At 33.8% G+C, this 27,786-nt stretch overlaps 1 protein-coding gene across 2 annotated transcripts in view; it reads right to left on the reverse strand.

Moving 5' to 3' along the window:
- The window catches only part of LRRC7 (leucine rich repeat containing 7), a 454,713-nt gene that overhangs the window by 119,401 nt on the left and 307,526 nt on the right, over positions 1-27,786 (reverse strand). For both annotated transcript variants that reach the window (XM_049617014.1, XM_049617013.1), the window contains exons 11-15: positions 10,861-10,990; positions 9,738-9,853; positions 4,847-4,916; positions 2,758-2,857; positions 717-841 (exon numbers count right to left, since the gene is read on the reverse strand). In XM_049617014.1, coding sequence (XP_049472971.1) covers positions 717-841; positions 2,758-2,857; positions 4,847-4,916; positions 9,738-9,853; positions 10,861-10,990 — 541 coding nt within the window. The remainder of the gene's footprint in view (positions 1-716; positions 842-2,757; positions 2,858-4,846; positions 4,917-9,737; positions 9,854-10,860; positions 10,991-27,786) is intronic.

Here is a 27,786-nt window from a genome sequence, read left to right on the forward strand (position 1 = left end):
AAGATGTTGCCATGATGTTAATATGAAAATCTGATGTTGAGAAGAACTATATCACTTCTGATATCTTCAAGCTTAAATACTTAAAACTATAGATTGTAAAATTTCACCTTGTTACTTGACTTAAATTAGTTCCAATGAAGAATTTTAAAAATATATGTTTGAGGTGAAAAACTGAATATCCCCTGGTATTCTTGCCTCCTTTAAAACTTGTTTTCATATTTAAGAAAACTCAGAAAATTTTCTCAGATACCCCAGGGACATTGAATCTTTCAGAGATTTTAATGCCAATGTAATATATTAATCTGTTGGTTTTTCCTTAAATGTGTACTTGGGTCTCATATGGCCTGCCTGATGCCTTGCTTGGCGATTAAAAGAAAACCATTTCAGTGTTTCAAAAATATAATAAGATGCTTAGGTAAAGTCTATCAGCCAGATTTGTTTGTTTGTTTTGGCTTTCTCTCACCTTGAATCTCTTTCATGTTGTTACTCTGTAAGATGGGTATTAAATTTGCTCAGAGACATTAGTCTCATTCTGAAGCACACCAATGCTTCTCAAATTACCATCCTGCTATAATGAAAGGTACCACCAGAACACTTGAAGATATATCTGACCTTCAAGCAGAGGTCACTCAATTTGTCCCTAAGTCTATTGTATTAATAACAATGGACAAACAAAGATAATGAGAAGAAAGAAGAAACAAAATTTAAAGTTTCACCTTAACTTTCCCAGCATTTTCGTCATCTTCCTTTTTTTCTTCAAATTCAAAGGCAACAGTCATGCGTTGTTGTCTCTGCTCTTCCCACAGTGTTGGGTTAAAGCTGTCACTGTCTGACTGGAAATCTACAGTTAGATTCCAAAGTATTATTGCTTTTTTTTACATGAAGTGTTATTAATAGAGCTTAGTACACTATGCAAAAAAATGGCAATAGGTACTATAAACAAGTACAAAATCAAAAAAAAAAAAAAGGAAAATAAAGAGAAAGAAAGAAAGAAAGAAGAAAGGAAAGAAAAAGAGAGGAAAGGTCCTTTGATATTTGTTACATGGTCTTTTACATCTTAATTCAAATTCAGCTTTCCTAAGTACATATTAATTACATATTGGGATTGGGAAGTTTTCTAGTGCAGAGAATGGTCTCTCCAAATACTACTACTAATGATAATACAAGAGAGCTGGGCTATACATTTTAAAACATTAATTTTTAAATCTTCACACCAGCACACTATGGGTAGTACTAATATATCCTCAATTTGTTAATGAGAAAACTATAGTTTTCTCTGGGCCAGTGCAGGATTCTATTCCATGTCTGTGTGATTACACAGCCCATACCCATATTTGTAGCCACTAAACTCTATCAGGATTTTATAAAAGGTACTACATAACATTGGTTTTTCAGTAAAATGCGTAAGATTGAAAGCTTTATTTATTTATTTTTTTGCTGTGTGTATGTGGTTGGGAGGAAATGGAGCGGAGCTTGTTTTTAGGGTTATGAACATATGGAAATTCAGTCTTTAACATTACAGTCTCAACTAGTCTAAATATATCCCCAATTAATAGGGAAAATAAGTGGCTTATAAATATTTAATTTATATCAAAATATGGACTAATAGTAATATCTTCCTTGCCAACATTAATTGTGAAGATCACATGAAAATGCAGTACAAGTACTTAGTTCAGGCTAAATTCTTTCCCAAAGGACAACACTTATCATATATGTACTTGTTTGTTGCAAGGGATTCTGAAAATTCATTTACTATACTTCTGCCTGAAAAGCCAAAGGGTGACTTGCTTAATGTTCAAAAAATTTTTCTATCACCAACTCTTCTTTCCTCAAAAGAGAGCAAAACAAAACAAAACCTGGCTAATTCCTTAACATCACACTTTGCCTAACTAGATCTACCTCATTCCCTACAATAAATTAGGGATTCAATCTGTGCAACCACATCTCAGAAATGACCAGCAAATCTGAGATTCTTTTCACTTTTCACTTTTCCCTTTATTTTTTAAATGAAATATTTTGATAATCTAGGGACTAATATGAAAATATAAGTAAAGTTTAGGTTTAGGTTTTTCAACACGTATATCTATCATAGCTACTGACATCATTTAGAGAAACTCAACTTGAAAGAGAAATAATGGTCATTATTTTCAAGTTATCTCTTTATGGTCGACTCTTAACATGAAATAATTTGGGGCCTGGGATCACCCGACTAAATGTTTAAATTGTGTTCATGAAATTAGTGAACACAGGAAATAAACCAGTTCACTGAACCTTCCTTAAGGTCTGACCCTTCTTAGCTCATTTCAGTGAGCTGGGTACTACATTTAGTTAACTAGTCCTATGTCTTAGAATCCACCAAAAGTTGCTCCCAAAAATCAACACTTCCATATAAGATATGAAGAGGGAGAGTTACATTTTTGGAATCTTATTTAAAATAGTATAGTGTACATTGATTTTGTAACCTGCAACTTTACTGAATTCATTTATCAGTTCTCCCAGTTTTTTGGTGGAGTCTTTCAGGTTTTCTATATGGAGTATCATGTCATCGGCAAATAGTGAAGGTTTTACTTCTTCCTTGCTGATTGTGGAAGATAAGATTTATGTTTAGGGTTAACCCCTGGATGACTTATATGTGTCATCTAGTTATTTTCATAGCCTTGCCCATGTGTCAGTATTCCTGGCCAGATATCAGAATAAAATTATTCCCTTTTATCCATAATTATATAAGTATAGGAGAAATTTTTACTGATAATTTACCTTCATCACCACGAGGTTGCTGGGGAAACATGTAGTTAGTCAATACTCTTTGCTTTGTTTCTGGATGGGCTTCAGTTTGTAAAGGGATAAGAGCTTTTGACTAGACACAAAGAACATACAAAATAGATTAATAAGATAGTGAATATGAAGAATATTACTTTTATATAAGACATGGTCAATAGTTTGGCCTCACTGAGCTGAATGAACAATTAAAAGAAAGGCAAGGAAAAAAGTAATAAAATAATTAAGGATTACATAAAAGACTATTGCTGAGGAATATTCTTAAATTCTAAGGTCTTCATACTGAGAGTTTCTTTTTCTGTAGGATACTTTTTTACAAAACCTATCATCTTCACTGAGCAATGTCAGTTTTAGTCTTAAAGAGACCAAGATGTATTAAATTATTCAACTAAGTAAGCTTTTGGTGTGGTTCTATATGCTCATTCATTTTCGCAAACTGCTGCCCTAAAAAGACAAATGGGATTTGCTATCAAATCCATGCTACTGCAAAATCATCTATGAATTTAATTAGGTTAAAACAGAAGCATTTTTTGAGAGATATTTTTGTAACCAAAGACAGAGTCCACATAAAAATAAGCAACTATTCTTGTTGTACCTGATGTATCAGTATATTTCTTGTGGATGGTAATATTTAATTCTTTATTATTAATTTGATTTTACAAATACAATTTCTGAAGGGTATTGTAGAACTCTGATATTAAATTATATATATATATATATATATATATATACATATATATGTATACATATATGTATATATATATATACATATGTATATATATACCTTATTGGAAATGATGATATCTAATGTTTAAAAAAATCCACTAATTTCATGACATTTATTAATAGGAGTGAAACACAAAGTGGATTTGGCATATCAGCTTGTCTCATGCAACTGAGTCAGAAACACATTAAATCACTGTTATAAATAAAAGTTAAATGATGCAGTCATTGTTCAGTTCAGTCTCCCACAAGAATAATAAATCATGATATTAGCAGATGTTTTTTCACAATGAAAGACTGTAGAATAGATTGTTCCATTAGCATAACTCACATTGAATCCAGAAATTATTTATTTATAATGATATATTAATGCCTTGAAAAATCTATAGTTCATCGATAAGATTTGGATTTGAATCTAATTTCTCTACTCAGCAGATGGAAGCAAGTACTATAATGACTGTAGGGACACAAACATTATTCTTACACTTACATTTTATGTTTTGTAGAGATTTAATTTTTTCACAGAAGTAGCCCAATACTTAGAAATCTGGTCAATTCATTTACCTGTAATGCTGCGTTTATGCTCAGGAGATAATGATAACAAACTAAATTCAAGACGATTTGTTTTCATTTGGCTATTCATATTTGCAAAAAGATGTTTCAAAATTTTGGGATTATGAGAAAAGAGTAAAGATTAATAAGCCATGTCAAAGTTGTCCACCACCATTTTTTTTTCTGGTGGCAAATCAGATGTCTTCAACTATTTCTTGTTATTTTCCAGTTATTAAAGTTATTCATTAACACTCAATTACTAATTTGAATATAATCTATTTTCGTGATTATAAAAAATAATCTCAAACCAATTTCACAGAAAATACTGATAATAGTCACAAAATATATCTGAAAGTTCCTTGTGTAAAATTTTAGAATTAAGTTGATTATAATTGAAAGTATTTTAAAAAGGAATACATTGGATAATAATTCCCTCTGTGATTTCTTATTCCTTTCCTTCAGAGATATAATTAAAGAACATCCCCTAAGGACAAGAGGTACCTTTTAGAAGTACAAAGCTATAAAAATGATCGTTTTGTGTGTTTGATACATGAGAATGAAGTCGATGCTAAATCAAAGTATTTAAAGAGGGTGGAGATTATAGTACTGTATTATCTGTAGCAATGAAATACACACTTGAACTGCTATCTTTACAAAAATCTTTCAGAAGATAAAGGGATCTATATTTTGTAGTATATGCCAAAGGTAGCTACTGGGAATACGTTAGTAATTCAAAGCTTAAATTATAGTTCATCTTAATAAACAAAATAAATCAGGTAATAACGGTTTTTACCTGATTGTCAGAAAGCCACAAAGCTGCAAGTTCTTTAAGTTTGGTAAATGAGAATGGTAAATTCTTCAACCTGCGAAAACAAGAAAATTCTAATAGCGTGGGTGAAGATGGATATAGTTCATTTTTATGAAGAATTATTTAAAATACTGTAACTTATTGATTTCATTCTTTGCTCTAATTCTTTCCCTACAGTAGTCTGAGCAATCTCTAAAAAGTGAAAATCCCCATTTGCAATCCTCCAAATGCTTTCTATCACATCTAGAAAAAAATCCAAAATTGTTACCATGCCTTGTCAGATCTTACAAGATCTGGCCCTCCAAGCCCCTCCAGAAACTTCTGCTACTCTTTTCCTGGCTTAGTCCCACCAGCTCCACTTACTGGCCTTTTATCAGCCCACTACAAGGAGTAGCCAAACTCTTATCTGTCTGGAATATTCTTTCTCCACAACTTCACTTAACTAATTCCCACATGTCTTTTAGCTCTTAAATGCCATTTTCTCAAAGAGGCTTTTCCTGCCTCCTTATGTAAATAACTTTCCCCAGTGTAGTCTCTAAGTACCTTATATTTTCTTTGATGGAACACATCATAGTTTGTAATTATATATTTATTTTTGTGATTACAGTTTTGCTGGCTGAACTCCCCACAGAACTGTAGGCTCCATGATGGGAAGGGGTCATGTCTGTCATACTATTAAAGGAATCTACAGCTCCTATAGATGACTCCCGAGAGCATGTCCTTTTGTTCTGTCACCTTTTTGTATTCCAAGAGGGAATTTTTAAAAATGCATTTTGAGGTATGTGAGTTTGGCATCAGCTATGATATTCAATTGAAATGATCTATTTAGTATTGGCTTTAGCCTTTGGAGGACGAAACTGCCAAATGCCTACTTCAACATATTATCTGATATCCCTGAAATTGTGTATGATGCATAAATTGTGATTGCATAGGCATATATGTGATTGCCATCATAGTTACTCAGCAAAGTGGTAATATAAACAAAGCCTGCCACTGGATTCATTGTTAATTTCTGCATATTCACTTTTGAATAGAGGTACACACTTTAGATAGAACTTGGAATGAAAATTTCCTTAAGTCTTTAATATGTTGGAATTATTTCAGCCAATCCGTGAATACATATATTTTGACAATGGAAATAGAAAATATTACAATAATTAGTAAGGATTGTGGAAATGGTTTATATTATATGCAAAAGGAGTGACCACTTCAAATGATTTAGTAAATTTGAAAAGATATTGATAGCCAATACAAATAGCAACAGTGTACATTAGCCAGATAACTTTAGGAAGAATATAATAACCTCTCTGAGCTCATAAATATTTATAAAACATAAATAAGCATATAAAGAGTAATGGAGACTGATTTATATCATAGTTCTCTTTTTATGAAATTATTTGTTATACTAGTATTTATAACATGAAACTAAATTACGTAAAAACTGTTTGTAGTTTTTGGTTATTTAATTTCATTGAAGCCAGGAATTATGAAGTAATGTGTTATGGGAAGAATTTTTCCACATCATATGGAGATGAATTGAAAGTAGAATATCAATTCTGCCACATCGAAATTATGTGAGTGGGAAACTCTGGAATCATACAACAAAATGCATGACAAATCATCATCAACCCAGTCATAAATGTGGAATGTAAGGAAAAGAGACTGTTAGAGGAGGACAAGTTACACTCAATTCTCCTTAGTCCCCCAGTAATGTATGTTAAAAGTGAGCTTCTATTTAGTATCACAAATGTGCAATAAATTCACCATAGGAACAATCTTGCAGTTGACAGTGCGTAGGAATAATTTTTCCTAAACTATAATACCAAAATTTTTAAAATGCATTCTATTATAAATGTGAAATTGTGATGGTCATGACATTTGGATGACATTTCATATTTAATCTTTTATCCAAGCATTTCATATTTAATCTTTTATCCAGTTCTTTCTCTGATAGTAATGTTAAATTTGGCCTCAGATTTGGTTGAATATTGATTTTAATTACAAGTTAAGTCATTGATTAATTCATTAACTAAGAAATATTAGTTGGCTCTATACTATGTTCTAGTCGCTGTAGTAGGAGAAAAATTAAGCTTATATAACTGACCTGATGAAATAAGTTCCTGGATATTGTGAGATTCTCAATGACTTATTCATATCTTTTGCCCTACCATCTAGCAATATGTCTGTCCCATTGTGGTTACTGAATTATCCTCTATTTGTTGAATAAATAACTTCATTAGCAGACTTTCTACTTTCTTACACCATACACAAAAATAAACTCAAAATTGATCAATGACTTAAATGTGAGGCCTAAAACCATAAAACTCCTAGAAGAAAGCAGGCAGTAATTTCCTTGACATAGGCCATAGAAATATTTTTCTAAGTATGTCTCCTCAGGCAAGGGAAACAAAAGCAAAATTAAACTATTGGGACTATACAAAAAAAAAAACAAACAACTTCTGCACAGTGAAGGAAACCAGTAACAAAACCAAAAAGCAATCTACTGAATGGGAGAAGATATTTACAAATGATATATCTGATAAGGGGCTAATATCCAAAATATATTAAAAAAACTTATACAACTCAACACCAAACAAAAAATAAGCCAATTTAAAAATGGGCAGAGGACCTGAATACAAGAAGACATACAAATGGTCAACAGACACATGAAAAGGTGCTGAACATCATTAATCATCAGAAAAACGCAAATCAAAACCACAATGAGATATTACCTTATACCTGTCAGAATAGCTAGAATCAAAAAGACAAGAAATAACAAGTGTTGGTGAGGATGTGGAGAAAAAGGAACCTTGCTGCACTGTTGGTGGGACTGTAAATTGGTGCAGCCACTATGGAAGACAGTATGGAGGTTCCTTAAAAAATTAAAAATGGAAATATTATATTATCAGGTAACTCTACTACTGGGTATCTACCTAAGGTAAAGAAAATCAAAGCTGTAATTCAAAATGATATATGCACCCCTACACTTATTGTAGCAGTATTTACAATATCCAAGGTATGGAAACAACCCAAGTGTCCATAAATTGATGGATAAAATGTGATATATAGATATATTTATGTCTATATCTATAAATATATATTACTCAGCCACAAAAAAGAATGAGATCTTGCTATTTTCCAGGTCAAACAAGGATGGACCTAGAGGGTATACTGTTAAGTGAAGTCAAGTTAGACAAAGACAAATACCATATGATCTCACTCATGTGGAATTTAAGAAACAAAACAAGACAAGAAACAAACAAAAAAAGACATTTAAATACAGAGAAGAAACTTGTGGTTGTAAGAGGGGAAGTGGGTGAGGGGATGGCTGAAAGCAATAAAGGAGATTAAGAGTACACTTATAGTGATGAGCATTGAGTAATGTTTGGAATTATTGAATCATTATATTGTACATCTGACATTAATGTAATACTATATGTTAATTATGCCTCAATAAAAATAGTCAAAAAACAACTTTATTAGTATTACTTCTAATTATGGGTCATTTTAAATATTTGATAAGCATATTTTCTATATCATCATGCAGATTATTACTGAATGAAAGTTGAGCAGACCAAGAATTTAAGAGAGAAAACCCCTCTCCAAGTTACAACAGTAATGGAGCTCAGTTCCATTGGGGACTGTAATGGAATCTACTGAGAATCCATCTTCCTATTATATCTACATTATCATATTTCCTAATCTTATTCATAAGAATATAATTAGAAAATTTTGAAAAATGTTTTGCTGAAAGTCATGTAGAACATTCAAAGCATTTCTCTCATTTTCCTGTCTGGTAACCCAGTCCAAACAGGAGAATGAGATTGACTTGATTGGACTTACTCTTGTACCAAGGTATGAAGCTTCCTTGCCATCTTGATTTTAAAAATTAAATCCCAAACCTTTTAATAAAATGCCTTATTCTCTTATATGGAATATTATTGAATTACTAAGTGAATGTGATTTTTGAAAATCACATTATTATTATTTTCTTCAAACCAACAAACAAATGAGAACTCGTACATCCATCTTGAAACTTACAGATCTGAACATTCTTAATGATTCCATCTTTGACAGTTTCATTGCAATCTCTCAGTTTCTCATTCTATTACTTCTCTGACTGAAATTTATTTTATATGTTCTATTCTATAATCATTTTATCTACTGAGTAGTTATCTTCAGTCAATATTTATTTTTATCCTTTCCTATTGGAGGGCAATTGTGGTGGAAACAAAGATGAATTGCAGTTTTGCTTTTATGTTTTTGCGTATCCACCACTATAACAACTTTGTCACAAGAAGAGCACCTATCTTTTCTTTTTTTGCCTTGCTCTGAACATGACTAAATAGCCATTTGGTTGTCTTTACCATAATGTACAAACTTTATGGCTTTTGATATTAGCTAATTGGCAATATTCTTTCAGCATTTTGATGGTGTCGACAAGACACACACTGTCCAGTTAATTTACTGGAAACATAAATATGTACACAAAAATATATACATATGCATACATACATATATACTTATAAACATATTTTAAGTAATAAATTTTGTAGCTTTTTATTATAATTTTTTCATGTTTTCATAATATTATGATTTCTGAATATAGGAGGGTTTTAGTATATAAATTTGGGTGTACAAATTTTATGTAATTTAAACATAATAAATATATGATCTGAAATTAATCAAATGCAAAAATTTAGAAATATCAGTTTAAAAATAATTTAGCTTCTGCCATTTTCTCAATAAAACATGGATATCTACATTCTATAAACCTCATAAGACAGAAAATATTTTTTAAATCATTAACAAGATATAATAATAATTTACTTTTAGTAAATAGCTAATATGTGATTGTGAAATGTTGCAGAAATACCTGTTGTCACTCAAATTTAAGACTCTTAGTTTCTGCATCTGTCCAATCTCTTCAGGAAGAAATTCCAGTTTATTGGAACGTAGAGACATAACTGTTACATTCTTACAGCTTCCAATCTATGGGTAACAAAAGAAAATAAAGAAATACACTGTAAACCATTTTATATTAATTTTTAATTTTAAAATAATTAATTTACAGATTTCCTTGTCACTTTTAAGACTCCCTTAATATGTCTATTGTTTTATTTTTTATAATCCCACTCTTTAAAATATGTGTATATATAATATATATTCCTCTAGGTATTAAGGCAACATATATCTCATATTCTTTTGCACATTAGGAAGGAAGAATTTTCTTTATAATTTTGTTATTTAGAATGCTCATTAACTTCATTGTTTTAATAAGTTACATTGTTTTTATTGTCCATCCAAGTGAGTGCTAACACATCTATGTTTCTCATAGATCATACATACTCAAAAGATGTTGACATTGCCTTGACAAAGTTAGTTTTATTTCATGTTGCAATGGTACTTGTTATTTCTATTCATAACTTTTGGTTTTAAAATAATGGCATATTGGTTATTGTTCCTTCATTATGAAAATGTTTAGTATAAAATGTTAAATTGAAAATATACCCCACATTTTTTTCTTGACATTAATAAATAAAAATCCCACTTAGAAAGAAAAACCAACAGAACCTCCTGGTGAATTCTAAAATAAAAATAATATTATGATGCCACATGATACCTAGAAAAACTATTTACATTAAAAATCTTTCACTTCAGAAATGTAAATGTAATGATCCCAGAATGCTATTTATCATTATTCTTAAGAGCAAAATATTTAAATTATCTAAAACTGCATTCCTTAGCATTGAGTAACTTACAATATTTTATTACTTTTCTTTGCAAGTAGTGTTCGAGTCAAATGCATTTTCTGAGTCAAATATAAGCACTTGTCACATATTACTTAAAGGATAATAATCAATAAATACTTATACAGATAACTCCTATATACATTGACAGCTCAACTCATGAATCTACATTGCTACTGCACCAGTTAAGACTTAATCCCAAAACATATTCATTAAAAGTTAGTTAACAAAAACAAGTTTATTTCTCACTTCTCTGGGTAATTCTGGAAGGAAATTCTCATCAACTGCTAACGTTCGAAGACTATGAAGGTAGCCGATAGTAGAAGGTAGAGACTCCAATTCATTACAGCTACAGTCAAATTCTTCTAATAAAGATAAACTGAAAAGTTAAATACATTAGTTAGACATTTTAAAAGGTAAAATGGCAAAAGAGCTTTTAAAAGGCCACATATCCAAGTTCACTGAACAAAAAAAAGTTATTCATTTATGACTACAATGGTATCATATAAATTGTTTTATCAGTTCAGCCAAATGGTTCAACCAATGCTATTTAATAAGTGGCTCAATTTATGGGGCACCTGGGTGGTTTGGTTGGTTAAGCATCCTACTCGTGGTTTGGGTCAGGTCATGATCTCATGTTTCATGAGTTTGAGCCTCGCATTGGGCTCTGTGCTGACCATGCAGAGACTGCTTGGGATTCTCTTTCTCTCTCTGTCTCTCTCTGTCTGCCTCTCTGCCCCTCCCCCACTTATGCTCTCTGATTCTCTCAAAAATAGATAAACTCTAAAAATAATTAAAAAAAAAAGAAAATGACACAAGGTTTTGTTTGTTTGTTTTATACAACTTAAGTGTCATTTATAGCCTGATATTCATAATGTATATCCTTGGAGTGGATGCATATAAGTGGCATGGGATAGGTAGAAGGGTGTGAAGGGCAGGTCCACAAAGGAATAGTAAGGGGGGCAAAACATTAACAACAAATCACTGATTAAATTTTAGGTTTACTAAGCACTTTAAAGATAAAAATAATCTTTACCTTATAACAACTCTATAAGATAGCTATTATTTTTAAACCCATTTTACAGATAAGGAAATTGAGGCTGAAAGAGGTTAAGTAATTTGCCCAGGGCCACACAAAGTAGGAAATCTGGGAGCTTAAATACACACAGTATGCCTCTGCTGTATTTTCTTGCCTCTTAGCCAGTGCATCTGTAGCCAAGTAGCCAAGAGTACAGAGAGGGCTCATTTCAGCCTGCAGATATGTTCAGTTTGGTTTACATAGTATTTTAAAATGTGGTAAACTCTACATAATGATCGAGATTCTTGGTACCTCTCGAAAGAGGAAGATCTGACAATACTGGGTTGATATTTCTCCATGACAGGCAATAGAAACAGAATAATGGCTGCTGCCTTCACATGAACACAGTTCTTTAGTTTGTCACAATCCCTACTACCCCATATATAGCCAGTTTTGACCCAGATCTACAGAAAGAAATTCTATAAATGCACATTCAAGTTATCACCAGGGAACAAGAAATTTCAATATCTGGTTTGAGATAGCTGGGAAAGAAAGATGGCCTGTCACTAGGGAAGCACTATCTGTATTTAAGTTGTCACTGATGTTGTTGTTAATATTATTACACTGTTATTACCATTCATAACATCATTATTACTGTGATAGGAAGGAACCCCCAAGAGCAAGGATCTTGCTGTTATAAAGCAAAGGATGAATTAGAGTTAGTTGGATTTAAAGTTGTATAATCAGCTTCCATCAGCTGACTTGAATGCAATTTACTCCCATCATTTAGTTAATGAGTAAACACAGAAATTAAACATATAGGTTTTAAGTCAGTCAGAATGGATTTGTGCCCAAGCTCTGTCACTTACTAGATGTGTTATCTTGGGTACCAAACAATAAAACAAAGACCACAGCTCAAACACAAAGCTGATTTTATTTACCTGCCAGGCAAAGGAACATACCACGGAAGAAATTCACAGAGTAGTGCTCTGATGGGGAAAAGTCAGTGCCCAAAGGGGGTGGGTAACAGTGGGATATGCTCATTAAAGATCAAAATTTGCATTATGGAGAGGGTGGAATGAGTTCACAAGCCTGTGTACTGTTACATAAATCAAGTCCTGTTAACCACAGGTCAGGAAAGAATAATTTGGTAGGTTAAGTCTGACCCCGAACCGAGGTAACTCATGATTCATAGTCCTTAACAGTCTCAGCTACTTAGAACCACATGTAGTGAAACACAGCATTCAGCTTTGAATAATATCTCATAAGCAAGTGCTGCTTAAGTGAACAATTTTCCTTTTTCTCTGAGCCTTAGTTTCTTCACATTTGCAAAGAGAATACTAGCAATTCCTGCCTCATGCAGTTGCTCTGAGAATTTTATGAAATATTGTAAGTAAAGGATTTAGCACCTTTGCTAAATCCTGCCATAAAAATACATGCTCAGGAAATATTTTCTCTTTGTATTAGTGAACCCTGATGAATTCGTTTCTAAAACCTTTGAGGCCGCACATGCAGGGGTGGTTATGTTGCTGGGTACCAGGTGTGTATGGCTCTGTGTGTGTGTGTGTGTGTGTGTGTGTGTGTTTGTGTGTGTGTGTGTTGGTGGGAGCAGGAATCAATGTATGTGGGAAACCCTGTAACAGTTTTTTTCTTTAAAAAAAGTCTAGCATAGTGCCTTACATAGTGTACTTAGTGTACTTAAGTACATAGTGTACTTAATATATTTGGTAGAATTGAATAAACCATGTATGGATGATTTAGGGTTATGTACTCAGCAAGTGACTGGTCATAAAAGTACCAGAGGCTTTCAAAAATAAAAATTTCAGATGTACCTTCAGAGAAGAAGTCAAAGACTTAAACAGTTCAAAATATAATTAACGTTTTTCGTTTTTCTTTTCTTTTACAAAAACATGTTTTGAGGGGCGCCTGGGTGGCTCAGTCGGTTAAGCGTCCAACTTTGGCTCAGGTCATGATCTTGTGGTGTGTGAGTTCAAGCCCAGGTAGGCTCTGTGCTGACAGCTCGGAGCCTGGAACCTGCTTTGGATTCTGTGTCTCCCTCTCTCTGTCCCTCCCCCACTTGCGCTCTGTCTCTCTCTCAGAAATAAATACACATTTAAAAAAATTAAAAAAAAAACAAAAACCCCCATTTTTTGAGTTTAGTCTTGAGTCACAGTAAGGCAGCCTTTTGTGCGGTTCTGATATGAACAAATTTCAATCATCATGATTTCATTAAATAACATTGTACCCCCACAACATGGCTCAAACATCAGTATACTTACTAACTGTGAGAAACTGCATAAAGTATAAACTTCGCTCTTAACTCTTGGGTCCACAAATCACAATGTAAATAACAGATGGGCATCATGACTAGTCACATTACTTCCTTCAAAGTCTGTCAGTGATTTGTCTCTGAACGTCCGTCATTCAGTTCACACACAAACAGTACATCATGTAGTTGCATTGCCTTCTTGTCAATCAGCAGTAGATAGATACTATAGGTATAATAATTCAACATTTATAGCACTATTACTGTTGAAAAATCTCTTGGTCTCCCTAATGCTCTTGGCGAGTTAAATGAAAATGTGAAAACTTGCTTTTGGTCACCAAGAGCAAATTCACTAATCCAGCCAAGGGGCCAAGGAGTTATTTCAACTTTGAAAGTCTATTATCTTACACAGACTTTGCAATAAGCCATCAATGCTACAACTGGAGATCATGCAATTTCTTTAGCTGAGTTTTGGCAGAAATATGACATAGAGCATACAAATGAAAGTATTTAAGCATCATGGCAGGAAGTAACAGCAAGCAGTACACGTGCATTACAGCAGGAACTTTTAACACAATGTGCGAACAACCTTGGAGGACTTGAATCAAACATAACTGGAGTTGTAGAAGAAAGAGGGTCACCTGGGTGGCTCAGTCTGTTAAGCATCCAACTCTTGATTTTGGCTCAGGTCATGATTTCACAGGTTTGTGAGTTTGAGCCCCACTTCGGGCTCTGTGCTGGCAGTGCGGAGCCTACTTGGGAGTCTTTCTCTCTCACTCTCTGCCCCTCCCATGCTCTGGCTTTTTCTCTCTCTCTTTTTTTCTCTCAAAATAAATAAATAAACTTAAAAAACAATAAGAAATAGTGGACTGTGGGGATAATGCCTGTCACTATTCAAGGTACTGTAAATAGGCTGCCAGAGGAACTTGGTAAACTCATTGACATAAATGAGGAAAGCGGTTATAATGAAAAGGATGAAGGCATCCTAGAGGAAGCCATGCTGGTAATAAACTTCACAGTAAAGGAACTCTCAGAGAGGTTTCATGACGCAAAAGCACAAAGGACAGAAGTTTGGAAGACAATTCAAGCTTAAAACGTCACTTCACTGATGCATAGAAAAGACATTCACTGTGAGTTATAATTTACATGATGAAAAGGCAAGTGAAGTTCAAACTAATCTTGATAACTTTTTTTACAAAAAATATCACTTTAATTCTTGATGTTCCTACTGTTTACAAAGACAGCAAACAAGATAAATATTACTTTTACTATTTTTCCATTTCCCTATACAATTATAACCAACCATAACAGTATTTAATGTTCTGAAAAAGGTTTTAAAGACCTCAGGCAGTACTATCATGGTTTTCCCTCATTGATTATTAAGACCGTTGCATGGTTTCAGCTTCCATGGCCATTTCCACAATCCTCCGCTACTGTGCAAGGTGAGAACTTCCTGCATTAAAAAGACAACATTTTGACTGCACTAAGGGCTGTACTGAATTAATAATTTATAGTCGAAGTATTTTACATCTCTGGGTTAGAGAGAAAGCTAGTGGTGCAAAACACACACTCTTCAATGATCTCTGACATTTAAAAGATTTAAACTCATAACATTCCAGCTGACTTTGCTGATGGTTATCTTGTTAGAAATCGCTTAAGGTATTCTAATATAGGCTCCTCTCTGAAAAGAGTTATATCGCATTTACTCAGATTATCACTGGCTTTCAAAAGATAGACCAAAATGAGTGAAATAGGTCACTAGAAAAAGACAAATAATGTCTTATCTCACTTATATGTGGAACCTAAAACAAAACAAAACTGAGCCCATAGATTCGGAGAACAGATTGGTGCTGGCCAGAAATGAGGGTAAGGGATGGGAGAAATGAATGAATGTGGTCAAAAGGTACAAACTTCCAAAATACTTCATGGGGATATAATGTACAGCATGGTGACTATACTTAACAGCACTGTATTGCATACTTTAAAGTTAAGAAAATAGATCTTAAAAGTTCTCATCACAAGAAAAAAATTTTTTGTAACTATGTTTGGTGATGACTATTAGCTAGACATTGTGGTGGTCATTTCACAATATATACAAATATTGAATCATTATGTTGTACACCTGAAACTAATGTAATATCAGTTATATCTTAGTAAAAAACACATTCATTATACTTTTTGCAAGAGAAAGACCAAAAGTTCCCTTTTTTTAGAATTGTTATCTATAGTCTATAATTGTACACACTAAAAGGAAAAATCAACAGCAAGGAAAGTGTAAAATAGTGCTTCCCAAACTTCAGTGTGCCTATGAATCACCAGCCAAACTTATTAAAATGCAGATTCAGATTCAGTGGTTGGGATGAGCCCAGATTCTGCATTTGTAACAAGCTCATAGGTGATGTAAATACCCCTAGTCCTAGGGCCACACACTGGGTTTGTTGTAAAGCTTCAAATAAATAAAGCTCTTACAAATATTTCCAGAGTTACACTTAAACACACACACACACACACACACACACACACACACAAAACAGACATACTCATAAAAGATAAAATCTCCATAAATATTACAAGAGTTGTGTTCTGTAAAGCTTTGCCTTAGTTCACACATGACTACTACTACTGAAGTATGCTACTGAAGGTAGTAATGCTTGAAATTAAACAATAATGGTATTGACTTCATTTTCTACAATTACCCTCTCTGTTTTTCTCTAGTTTGGTTTTCATGAGCTAGTTTTGGTTGGGAAGTTATTACTGTAACATTAACCTTCAAGTACCTAGCTAAATGATAAGACTGTGAATATATTATGTAGATAATCTATAATTTCGCTTTAACATCATTCAGGACCACTAGAAACCATTAGATACTATTAAATCTTCTATTAATGTAGATGGTAAAAAACATAAAAATAAATAGGTTTGGGCTTCACTTTCCTTGTTCAGTTTTCACTCGTTAGAAATAATGTAATTCAGTAGAAAATATTCAGACAGGCATGGGTGCTAATTCTAGTGTGGCCACTTAATAGCTGAGTAATTTTGTCTACTATTACTTCCTGTTTTCTCATCTATAAAATTGGTTGATAATGCTTACTATATAGAGTTTCAAAGAGGATTAAATGTATGCTAAGCCCCTGGTATAGATATGGCACTCCATTAAAATGGCCAAGATGGAGAGCACCCTAAAAAAAATCTTGAACAATGTTTCTAAAATACGTAAAAGTTATCCTGTGGTAATTCAGTTTTTAAAATGAGTTTTTTCATATAAACAAAACCTTCTAGTAGACAAAATGTAAAACTACCTGAAATTGATTAGTAAGGCATGGGGCTAGACAAATTTAAGGTGATATGAAAGAAATTAAATTAAATTTAATTTAATTGTATTTGCGAAGATTTAGTAGAAATGGATATATAGGCATAACATGGAGATATTGTGGGTTTGGTTCCAGACTGTCAAAATAAAGTGAATGTCGCAATAAAGTGAGTCAAATGAATAGTTTGGTTTTCCTATTATATATTGGTGCATGTAAAAGTTATGTTTACATTATACTATAGTCTATTAAGTGTACAATAGCACTAGGTATAAAAATATACATACCATAATTAAAAAATTTTTTTTGCTAAAAAACGCTAACCATCATCTGAGCTTTCAGAGAGTTGTAATCCTTTTGCTGGCGGAGGCTCCTGCCTTGATGTTGATGGCAGCTAACTGACCAGGGTGGTGGTTGCTGAAGGTTTTCATAAAATTTCTTAAAATAAGACAACAGTGAAGTCTGCCATATCAATCGACTCTTCCTTTCATGAACAATGCTCTGTGACGTGATGTTGTTTGATACCATTTTGCACACAGTAGAACTTCTTTCAAAACAGGAGTCAATCTTCTCAAACCCTGCTGCTGCTTTATCAACTAAGTTTATGTAATATCCTAAGTCCTGTGTTGTCATTTCAACAATCTTCGCAGCATCTTTACCAGGAGTAGATTCCATCTCAGGAAACCACCATCTTTGCTCATCCATAAGAAGAAACTCCTCATCCATTAATGTTTCATCATGAGATTGTAGAAATTCAGTCACATCTTCAGGCCCCACTTCTAATTCCAGTTCTCCTGTTTCCACCCCATCTGCAGGTATGTCCTGCACTGAAGTCTTGAACCCCTCAAAGTCATCCATGAGGGTTGGAATCAACTTCTTCCAATTTCCCTTTAATCTTAATATTTTGACCTCTTCCCATGAATTATGAATGTTCTTCATGACATCTAGAAGAATGAATCCTTTCTAGGAGGCTTTCAATTTACTTTTCCCAGATCCATTTAAGGCATCACTATCTATGCAGTTATAGCCTTACAAATTATATCTTTTTTTTAAAGTTTATTTATTTTAAGAGAGAGAGAGAGAGAGAGAGAGAGCCATCAGGGGAGTGGGAGAGAGAGAGGGAGAGAGAGAAAGAATCCCAAGCAGGCTCACGGAGAGCCTGATGTGGGGCTTGAGTCCACGAACCATGAGATCATGACCTGAGTGGAAGTCAAAAGTCAGACTTTTAACTGACTGAGCCACCCAGGTGCCCCAATTCAAATTATATTTCTTAAATGATAAGACTTGGAAGTGAAAATGACTTGGATCCATGGACTGCAGAATGGATGTTGTGTACAACATCAGTCTCATTCTACATCTCCATCAGAGCTCCTGAATGATAGGTGCATTTTCAATGAACAGTAATACTTTGAAAGGAATCTTTTTTTCTGAACAGTAGGTCTCAACAGTGGGCTTAAAATATTCAGTAAATCATTTTGTAAATAGATGTCCTGTCATCCAGGTTTGTTGTTCCATTTATAGAGCACAGGCAGAGGAGATTTAGTGAAACTCTTAAGGGCCCTAAGATTTTTGGAATGGTAAATGAGCATTGGCATCTCGCTTAAAATCACCAGCTGCATTAGCCTCTTGAAAGGCATTGGCCTTTCAAAACAGCCTGTGTTTTGAAACTCCAAAGCTATACATTAACTTCTTCTCTCTAGCTATTAAAGTCCTAGATGATATCTTCTTCCAATAGGTGGCTGTTTCATCTACATTGAAAATCTATTGTTTAGTGTTGCTACTTTCAGGAATTATTATGGTTAGATCTTCTGGATAATGTGCTGCAGCCTGTACCTCAGCACTTGCTGCTTCACCTGGCACTTTTATCTTATGGAAACAGCTTCTTTCCTTAAGCTTCCTATACCAACCTCTGCTAGCTTCAGACTTTTCTTCTGCAGCCTCCTCACCTCTCTCAGCCTTCAAAGAATTGGAAGAGATTCTTGCTCTGGATTAGGCATTGTTGGGGCAGGGAATATTGGGGCTGGTTTGATCTTCTGTCCAGACCATAAAACTTTCTCCATATCAGCAACAAGACCGTCTTTTTTTTCTTATTATTTGTGTGTTCACTGGAATAGCAGTCTTAATTTCCTTGAAGAACTTTTCCTGTGCATTCACAGCTTGGCTGTTTGGCACCAGAGGCCTAGATTTAGGCCTATCTTGGATTTTGACATGACTTCCTCACTAAGCTAAATCATTTCTAGCTTTTGATTTAAAGTGTGAGTTATGCAACTCTTTCTTTCACTTGAACACTTAGAGGCTGCTGTAAAGTTAGTAATTGGTCTATTTTCAATATTATTCTTTCTCAGCAAATAGACAAGGCTGAGGAGAGGGAGGTTGATGGGGGAATGCCTGGTTGATAGACAATTTAGAACACAAACGACATTTACCAATGAAGTTCACCATCTTGCATGAGTGCAGTTCATGGTGCCCCCAAACAATTACAATAGTAACATCAAAGATCACTGATCACAGATCAATCACCAAAACAAATATAATAATAATGAAAAAGTTTGAATTACGGTGATAATTGCCGTAATTGACACAGAGACATGACATGAGTAAATGATGTTGGAAAAATGGCACTGATAGTGTTGCTTAATGCAAACCTTCAATTTGTAAAAAATGCAGTATCTGCGAAGTGCAATAAAATGAGGTATATCTGTAATAACTAAAGGGAGAGATATAAAACTTGTTTGGAGAACATTTAGAATGGGCACATAGTGAATGCTAAGTAACTTTTGCCATTATCCTTATTTTCATATGTTGTAAGATAAATTTCATTTAATTTAATTTAGGCCAAGAATCAAGTTTTAGACTCTACCCTTAATTTTCTCATTAATATTTGGTAAGTCACTTGTGCTACTTCTAAATAATGCAAGAAATTAACAGAAATGAAACTAATTCTTTTCTATGGTGTTTATTAAATGAAACTCACCCAGTTTTTATACTAAATCCTACAGTCTAAGATGAAATCAGTCAAACTGTGGTTAAAACATCATTTGTTAGGAGTAGTCAATCATTTAGAGATTTTACCCGTGAAACATCTATGTTAACTGATTTTGAACAGTTACCATCATTATCAAGATAATATACTTTTCATTTGACCCAATTTTCCCATTTTTCCAAAGTAATCACTGATCTTTCCCTTCCTTTGGACCCTTTAGGAAGTTAATTAAGTTGACTGAAAAGAAAATCTATATTTTTTTTTTATTATAGGAGAAAAGTACCACCCAAATGTAAAATTCTATTTAAAAGTATTGTTTTAAGTGAAAGTATCTATAACCCATGAGTAGAAAATAGCTTTGCCATTGAAGAAGACCACTAAAAAAAGATTCTATACGTGTTGCTTGGGTGGCTGAGTTGGTTAAGTGTCTGACTCGATTTTGGCTCAGGTCATGATTTAGTGGTTCATGGGACTGACCCCGTCGGGCTCAATTCTGACAGCACAGAGCCTGCTTAGGATTTCTCTCTTTCTCTACCCTTCCTCTGCTTGCATGTACGCTCTCTTTCTCTCAATATAATACATAAATAAACTAAAAAAAAGATTCTATATGCTTCAAGATAGGATACTGAAAGATTTTTTAACCAACAAAAAAGTAGAAACATTGCATTTATGCTGCATTTAGAATTTGGCGACAGCCCATAAATGGTCACAATCCTAAAATATTGGGACAGGGAGTGAAGGAGAAACTAGGCAGTAGAGGACAATGGCTCTTAAATGGAAATCATTGCTGGTTTTGTCCCTTAACTGGAATCTTATACAATCATAAATGAAATTCCATTTGATCGTTTCTCTGTACTTTTCTCAATAACTTTTAGTTTTTCTGTAAGGATAACTCGACCACTTCAGGAAATACATTATAATCTTTTTCTTTTGTGTCTTAAATTTCTCTCTCTAGCTCCTTAGATTTTCAACCAAATACTATGATTCTAAAAGCTTATCTTTGAGGACTCTGCTAAAAAGCATAGAATAATTTCAAACACTGCTTTTCTTTTCTTTTCTTTTCTTTTGTTTTCTTTTCTTTTTTAATGTTTTTCTTTATTTTTTGAGAGAGAGAGAAACAGAGTGCGAATAGGGCGGGGCAGAAAAAGAGGGAGACACAGAATCGGAAGCAGGCTCCAGGCTCTGAGCTGTCAGCACAGAGGCCCATTCAGGGCTCAAACCCATGAACGGCAAGACCATGACCTGAGTGGAAGTTGGACGCTTAACTGACTGAGCCACCCAGGCACCCCTAAAACACTGCTTTTCTTGAGAGTATATTTTATAAGTTCAAATATGTATGTCATGGACTGAATGTTTTTGTCCCACTTCCCAATTCATATTCTAAAGTCTTAACCTCCAGTGTGATAGTGTTTAGATGTGAGCCTTTGGGAAGTAAATCAGAGTTAGATGATGTCTTTGAGGATGGGGCCCTCATAATGGGATCGGTGCCCTTATAAGAAGAGATGCTAGAGAACCAGCCTCTCTCCCTCTTTCTCTGTTTTTCTTTTTGGGCATCACAAAGAAAAGGTTGTGTGAGCACACTGAAAGACGGTAGCTGCTTTTAAGCCAAAAGAGGAGACCTCAAAATGAAACCTATCTTGCCAACACTTTGATTCTGGACTTCCCAGCCTCCAGAACTGTGATACATAAATTTATGTTGTTTAAGCCACCTAGTCTGTGATATTTTATTATGGTAGCTTGAGAAGACTAAGACAATATATTATTATATTTGCAAATCAGTATAAAACATTTTTCTAAGAACTTGATGCTATCATGTTATTAATCATCACACAAATGAACATAAACAGCAGTAAATAAATGTCTTTTTGATTATTACTATTAAAGCCTATTATAATTTATTGAAGGCTATCTAACACTAAGTCTCACAACAACCTCTGAGATGAATTATTATTTCCATTTCTCAGATGAAACAATTGCAGTTCTGAGATGTGAAGTGACATGTCCAAGGTCAATTAGGTTAATCAGTGGAGAAGCCAGGATTGGAATCTGTCTAGTTCCAAGGCTTGCAAACATGCCCCTCTGCCATACTGCTTAGGTACAATGAAGGAGATTAAATATTCTCAAGACATGATCTCAGACCTTAAGGAGCCTATATTCCAGTTGGTAGGACGTGGCAAAATAATGGAAAAGTTTAAATCATGATACAAAAGATAAACAAAGAACTTATATAACAAATGAAAAAATATCACAAGTTAAGAGTGTTCTCTACCTTATATATATAGTTCCCAAAACTTATCTGTCCATGAAACTTATCTTTGTGTCATACCTATTAAAATTCCCAATAATAACTGTTTTGAGAAATATAATTCAGAAAATGCTGGTCTACTTTGTAGGTGTACTAGAGCTTTTGATTTAGAAGAGGAAGCTGTAGCAGTCTGGGTGGGCAGAAGAAATAAGAATTACGTTGTAAAAACAGTAAATGTATTTCTTGAATCCAAAACCCGGAAATGCAAATTAAATAAGTCAGTAATTTTTTACTTTATCAAACTATTTTTTGAAAACATTTATTGAATATGTGCACTTTCTATTTATTAATACATTTAATCCTCACAACATTCTTATGAGGTAGGCATTATTATTATGATTTCTATTTATAAGGAGGAATCTAAGGCTTTGTTGCCCAATAACAAATCAAAGAGCCTGGTTTTGAACCCAGAAGTTCTGGCTCCAGAACCAAAGCTATCAACACTATGGTAAACTTCCTCTCCAAGGCAGCTTCATTTTAAACTGGCACTTCAGGTAATTCTGATGCAGGCACAACAGATTCAGGTTTGAGAAGATAGTTAGCTGATAACTGTAAGCTGAATCTAGATAGTTGTTCTCAAACTTGAGCATATCATAATCCCCTAAAGGTCTTGTTTACACAGAGATTGAGGGCGCAACGCCCAAATTTTCTCATTCAGTAGACCTGGGTTTGTCTCAGAATGTGCATTTCTAACAAATTCCCAGTTGAAGCTGATGCTGCTAATCAGACAACCACATGTTGAAAACCACCAGTTTAGACCATGTAAAAACTTGAATATTTATGTAAATGGATTTCAGTTTCATCCAGTGAAGTGTGCGTGTGTGTGTGTGTTTTGTCTTTAATTAAAAAAAATTTTTTTAACAGTTATTTATTTTTGAGACAGAGAGAGAGCAAGAGTGGGGGAGGGGCAAAGAGAGAGAGACACAGAATCTGAAACAGGCTCCAGGCTCTAAGCTGTCAGCACAGAGCCCGATGTGGGGAACAAATTCACAGACCGTGAGATCATGACCTGAGCTGAAGTCAGATGCTCAACCGACTGAGCTACCCAGGTGCCCCTGTCTTTAATTTTTGACTAGAATAACATTACATAATGGAAAAGTCAAGAACTACAGAGTATTTGATAAAATCAAGTCTTCTTATTTTTCTCTATTCACCAGCTCCCGCATTCTCCTCCCCAAACTGGTGTACATTTCTAGTTTCTTATGTATCCGTCTATGAAACAGGAAAACAGAAGGAAGAATGTTTTAGCGTTCAGGTACCTAGAATAAAGCTCACTTATTTTCTTGTGATAACAGTATAGTACATAGACTACTGGAATTTACTATCTGGGGTATTGATATCATATAAGCTAAACATCGGGATCAGAGAACTAGAGAATTTTAGATGCAGGTAGAAATTATAAGTGAGGAAACTGAGCCACAGAAAGGTTAAATAACTTGTCCAAGTTCACACAGTAAGTGGCATAGCCAATATTCATATCCATGATGTTTGACTCCACAGGCAGTGCTCCTTGCACTATCCGTTAGGAATCTGAGGCCCATCAAGAAGAAAGGTCTTACTCAGCTTTGCTAAATTACATAGATTGTCTGGTTTCCAGTCCAGAAATATTTCTGTTTGACCATACACTGTGAGGGAATGACATTTAAAAATTTCCATTCACATTTTTGAGTTTTTATTGCTTTTTTTTAATTGTTAAAAAAGTTTATTGATTTTGAGAGAGAGAGAGAGAGAGAGAGAGAGAGCACACACAAATGGGGGAAGGGCAGAGAGAGAAGGAGACACAGAATCGGAAGCAGGCTCCAGGCTCTGAGCTGTCAGCACAGAGTCTGACACGGAGCTCAAATCCACAAACTGTGAGATCATGACCTGAGCCAAAGTTGGAAGCTCAGCCAACTGAGCCACCCAGGAACCCCAACTTTTTATGACTTTTGACCAAGACAATGGAGCTAAGAAAGAGAGGGCTTAGTATGCAGTTTTTCTTACTATGGAAAATCCTTTGCCTCTACAGCAGTGTGACCCATTAAATTACCAAATACTATGAAATGTAGGATACAATTATCATATATAGTATTAAGAGGCATCATAGGTCAATCGACAGCTTAGCTATGAAATCTATTGACTTCTCTCAGCCTCAGTCTCTAACTGTTGATGGGAAGATAATAATATACACAGAATGGTGTTAATGGGGACTTTAAATAAGAATCGGGGTAAAGCACAAAACATGGTATCTGGTGCCATGTGAGTAAAAAAAAAGTTATTTATTATTTTCATTGTATATTTGACTCTTCAAGTGGCTGGAACTCCTAGGTACAATTTAATGTTGGACAACAAAAATAATCACTTTTACAAGTCATTTCACACAAAAGTCATGGAATCTTTTTCAACTGTGAAAAATGTTGAAAAATTAATTCTTCCAGCACTTTTTACTAGTTGGACTATTAAAAATGACCAAAGAGGAGCACTTAGGTGGCTCAGTTGGCTGAGTGTCCAACCCTCAATTTCAGTTCAGGTCGTGATCCCAGGGTCGTGGGACTGAGCCCCATGTCAGGTCCACCCGCACTGAGCATGGAGCCTGCTTGAGATTCCCACTCTCTCTTCGTGTGCCCTTTCCCCCACTAGCATGCTTTCTCTCTCTCTAAAATAAAAATAAAAATGAACAAAGATAAGTCTAACATATTGAAACATTCTATGTGTAGAATGAGATTAACACTACAGCTGGTCATAACATTTCCAGGATTTTGGAGAGTTTAGGTAGAATGTTTAATAATAAAATGCCGACTATTCTTTTCACAAAACACTTTTTGCATGTGATCTGGGATGCCATTAAATAACATCATAATCAAATTTCACCTCTAGCCTTTGCACTGAACCTCTGATGTATCAATTCTGAATTCCCTAAGAAAAATAAAACTATTATTATTATTGCTATTGTTATTATTTTTACTTCATACAGATTGCTTATTAAAGTATATTATAAAATTTTAGATATATATTTTTTGCCATACATGCAAATTCAAATTATATATATGCAAGTGCTATGTTGAAGTGAGAATATAAGTTAGAAAATGGTCTTGTAATTTTACTATAAAAACCATGATGTGATATAAAACAGATACCTTCAAACTTGTTGGTCTTTATAGTCTTAAAAATTATTGATAACCCTAAAAACTTGCGTTTATATTTTTTATATCTATTGGTATCTACTATATAATAAATTAAAACAAGAATTTTAAAAATAATTATTATGTAAAATAATAATAAACCTATAACATGTTAAGATAAATAACATTTTTATTCAAAGTAATGATATTTTTCTAAACAAAAACATTTAGTGAAAAAGGTAACATTGTTTTTATTTTTGCAAATCTCTTCAATGTTGGGTTTAATAGATGATATTAGATTCTCCTATCTGCTTATGTATTCAATTTGTTGTGATATATTGTTTTGACTGAATTGTGCATAAAAATATCCAGCCTCACACACATGCGTAGTTGGAAAAGGGAGAAGTATTTCAATAGTCTTTTTGGATAATTGTGATTCTTCTTTGATACTACACCAAAACTCTCAAAGTGGCTGTTTTTTAGGGGATAACTGCAATGTAGAATCTGAAACTATATCAATGAACTTTTCTTATTCTTCATACCAATACATTAAAATCAACTGGCCTATTCTGCATTTTGAATGGGTCTTTTACTCATGCCTGATCTTGTAACTCATGTGTTGGTTATTTGGAAAGCGTTGCTTCACTGAGTTGTACAGGTTTTCCAGATGTTGACACATTTCATAATACACTATCAACAAATTATGTTAATTTATATCATACTAGTCTTATCAGAAAAGCCTATAAGTATTGGGAAGCTGTCAAGCTCACAGTGGCAGATAGGAATTTTCCAAAATTCCAATTTTTGCTTGACAGCTCAAATTTTATTGTCAGTCACAAATTCTGTCAGTTGTTTTCCTTGAAGCGATGAGCTCACTTTGTTCATTTTTGACAAAATGTCTGGCAAAAACCCAAGTTTAAATAACCAGTTTGTCAGTCATTCTCCTTTTTGTTGAAGACTATGTCTTAGGTTCACAGCAAAAGTGAATAGAAGGTATAGAGATTTCCCACACACTTCCCAGTGGCTTCTTTTTGTTTGTTTGTTTTTTCACCTTTTTTTTTTTCAGTCCATGTCTCTAATACTTTCCTTTTATTTTCCCTGAAACAATAATCAAATTAAGATAATGACACTTAAAATAACTAAAAAAAAATGAGCTTCTATGATAAAATTCTTAACCTTTATCCCTCTAAACCAGTAATCAACTTCTGAGTTAAATAGGCCCATTTATCTTTGATGAATATTTTTTCATACCTTCAAAGGCAAATAATTATTAATTTTTAAAAATTAAAACGCTTAAAAGAAGACTAAGTATGGAAATAACCTAGCATCCAAATTCACAGCTAATCTAGCATCCGAATTCACACCAAATTCACACCAAAAGTTGCATACTAAAAAAAGCAACTTTTCTTTGTGTATTTTTAGATTATCCACCCTTTTTAATTTGTCTTCACAGAGTTAGGGTAATTAATTTATATATTTATATAAAATTATGTGAACATGAGTGGTAAAATATCAAGCATGATCTTTGTAGGCGTAAATGGAGTTGAATTCAGTTTCTCCTGAGTATTGACCTAAAGAAGAAAATTAGTGCCTAAGAATATAATTATATAGGAAGAGTTGTTTTGTTTTTTTTTTTCAAGCATCAGGCTGATAAAGATGATTACTTTTGTGTACCCCAAAGGAAAGTTAATTTCTCTCTATATTGGAGACAATGTGAATAAATGCAGAGAGAAATATATTGCATGGTATTAACATTAAAATATTAAAAATAGATGAGATTTTTAAAAATAGCTGAAATTTTTACTACTTTCTAAAGTTTGGATATTGGTATTTGAATTTAGTCAAATTGTTCTACTCTTGGATTTTCCGTATCCATTTTCCATATCAGCGGTTACTTGCCAACTTGGTGTGAGGAGGGGAGAGAGAGAGAAAAGGGGACAAGAAACATTTGGGATTGAAGAATATGTTTATCATCTTGATTGTGGTGATGGTTTCATGGCTTTCGATCTATGTCAAAACCTATCATATTGTAGATTTTAAGTATGTGCAGTTTATTACATGCCAATTACACACATTAAATATTACTTTAAAAAAATTAATGTTTAGTTTTTTGAGAGAGAGAGAGATCAAACAGGGGAGGGGCAGAGAGAGAAGGAGAGACAGGCTGGAGCAGTCTCTAGGCTTTGAGTTGTCA

The sequence above is a fragment of the Panthera uncia genome (genome assembly GCF_023721935.1).
Source record: "Panthera uncia isolate 11264 chromosome C1 unlocalized genomic scaffold, Puncia_PCG_1.0 HiC_scaffold_4, whole genome shotgun sequence".
In the NCBI taxonomy this organism is placed as follows: Eukaryota; Metazoa; Chordata; class Mammalia; order Carnivora; family Felidae; genus Panthera; species Panthera uncia.